Source organism: Sceloporus undulatus, chromosome 4 (genome assembly GCF_019175285.1).
Source record: "Sceloporus undulatus isolate JIND9_A2432 ecotype Alabama chromosome 4, SceUnd_v1.1, whole genome shotgun sequence".
Lineage (NCBI taxonomy): Eukaryota > Metazoa > Chordata > Lepidosauria > Squamata > Phrynosomatidae > Sceloporus > Sceloporus undulatus.
In genome coordinates this window covers 86,912,836-86,915,260 of record NC_056525.1, presented here as the reverse complement: position 1 = coordinate 86,915,260, position 2,425 = coordinate 86,912,836, and the positions used below count along the sequence as shown (strand labels likewise).

At 38.3% G+C, this 2,425-nt stretch overlaps 1 protein-coding gene across 3 annotated transcripts in view; it reads right to left on the bottom strand.

Annotated features, from left to right (window-relative positions):
• FGGY (FGGY carbohydrate kinase domain containing) overlaps positions 1-2,425 on the bottom strand; it is a 208,377-nt gene that overhangs the window by 51,748 nt on the left and 154,204 nt on the right. For all 3 annotated transcript variants that reach the window (XM_042462093.1, XM_042462095.1, XM_042462094.1), the window contains exon 14: positions 2,241-2,335. In XM_042462093.1, the coding sequence (XP_042318027.1) occupies positions 2,241-2,335 (95 nt within the window). The remainder of the gene's footprint in view (positions 1-2,240; positions 2,336-2,425) is intronic.

Genomic DNA, 2,425 nt, shown 5'->3' with positions numbered 1-2,425 from the left:
CGACCGGCGGAGGCGGTCTCCTACAGGCCCGCCGCCATATTGTTTCTTCAAAAATGGTGGTGAAGTCTCGTGTGACCTTTCCCGTCCTGCCCCACGCCGGGAAAGGTCACGCGAGACTTCGGCTGCCATTTTTGAAGAAAAATGGCGCCCAGAGTGGCGTGGAAGCGGGGGTGGCAATCGGCGGCAGGACCAGGCTGGGGCCGGTCCAAAGGCCTTGCCAGGCCGGATACGGCCCATGGGCCGGGAGTTGCTGACCCTTGACCTAAACAGAGCAGCAGAAGACAGGTGGGTCTTGGAGATGTCTCATACACAGGGTTACCATCAACTGATGTCAACTCAAGGGTAGTTAACAACAACAGACTCATCTCATTTCCTAATCTAGGTTATAATATCTAGTATGGCTCTGGTTATTCATGTTCCATAAGCAAATGGATAGGCATTACACAGAGAATTCACCATATTTCTTCTGCAGCAAGGAATCCTTCTGAGAATATTTGAGTATGGGTTATAAGTGAGCTTCAGATTGAAAGTAAGCATGTATGACATAGCATTGTTAATAGTTGGTGCTAATGACTTTAATCAGGTAGGAAAAAATAATTTCAATTGCTACTCAAAACCAAACCAGTAAAGTTTGCCTTCCTTGAGAAACCTGAAGAAAGTGCATTAATATTTTTCACCTGTATTTGACAGAAATCTATGACATGCCTGGTAAAAACTGGAATAATGATGCCTTGATTTTCATTACTCTTTAATTTAATGTTCCTGTGGCAGTTAAATTTGGCACAGTTCTATACCTCGTGAGGTAGATTGGAGATCCCAAGTTTCACAATATTGGTACAACAGTTCTATTTTATAAGCCACAGATGTTTAAGGCTTATAATTGGTGGAAACTCTGGGGAGAGGGTCATGACACATACGTGCAATTGTATTTTATGGTATTGAGCTTTATTTTGTGAACCACCCAGTGGGCTTTGGCTATTGGGTTGTGCAGAACTGACATAACAAAAAGAAATTAAATGCATAAATACAATTATCCATTAATTTGCTGTTTTTCTGAGAATGCCTTAGCGGTAAAGAAATAATTACAGTATTTTGAAATAAAATAATGTACATCCTGCCATGAGATTTCAGTGTATTCTCATACCTGTATGGTGCCAAAAATGCTGATGAGAAATTTCAAGAGCAAATTATAGCAAAGGTTAAAAGAGTTGGATACTGTCACAGCAAAAGGAAGAGTGCAAATCAATATGTGTGTACTCCAAAGTAAATACTTCTTCTGAGTTCAATGGGACCTACTTTGCTTAATGGGCATAGGATTATAGCCAAAGAGAAGCAAAATCAGTGTCTACTTAGATGGAACATCTATTTGCCAAAACAAAAGCAAATCACTATGGGGATTCTCTTTCCTTTTAAGAAATGCCCTGCAAAGCAAAATGTTTTCTTATCAGAAAGCACATTATCCAGAACAAACTGATCAAGCATCTGTCTAGGGTAAACATGTGTTATGTAAAGATGCATTGTTATATTATTGCAAATAAATTTAGAAGACATTTTCTTTGTAAGAAAAAAACAATGAATATGATTTAAGATGGTCACTCTTCTACAGTTTCAGGAAACAGGGTTCTCTTTAAACAATGAATATTCAGTGAAGGAAATAGGATGGCTATTCCTGATTAGTCTACAAGGAGAAGCAGAATCCTGCCTGTTTCAGATGAAAAAATGTGAAACCAGCAAATGGCATAAAACTACTGATTTTGCCCTAGAGTACCTGGCTTGTTACTATCAACACTTTAGTGTCCATTACAATTTTTTTTCTCCTCTTGTAAGCAAACATAGTTTAATACCATGCATGTACAGTATATGCATGAGACATGTGGAAACATTTTATATATTAAAATACTTGGTACACAAATCTAGGCACTGCTGTCAGAATTACTTTTCAAAGTATATGCAGTATTTCTTAATTATGCTTACATTTTGAAAAATAAATCCAGGTGTTTTCTGCCTTAACAATAAATATTGGTCCCAATTTAAAGACAAATTTAAATTACTAGTTCCTATTATCCCTTTGCCTGTTATCTATCTCCCTATTTAACTAAAGCATCTCAACCCAGTAGATAGTTTGAAAGCATCAACTTCTGTGGTGAATGGAACCTGTAATCAAATTATGATGTGTACAATGTGGAATAGAAAACTGCAGACTTTCAGCTTTGACATTTTTGCCTTCCATGATTACATACCTGCAGAGAAGCAAAATCTTTAGAAGCACAAGCTCCAAGAATAGCAGCACCCATTACAACAGACTCCACCTCTTGGGCCAGGACAACAGGCATGCCTAGACAGAAACAATACATCTATTAGGATGCCCAAAGTAGAAACAACAGTGAAATTAAAAGCAAAAACAGCTGGAGGATTGATCTGTCTG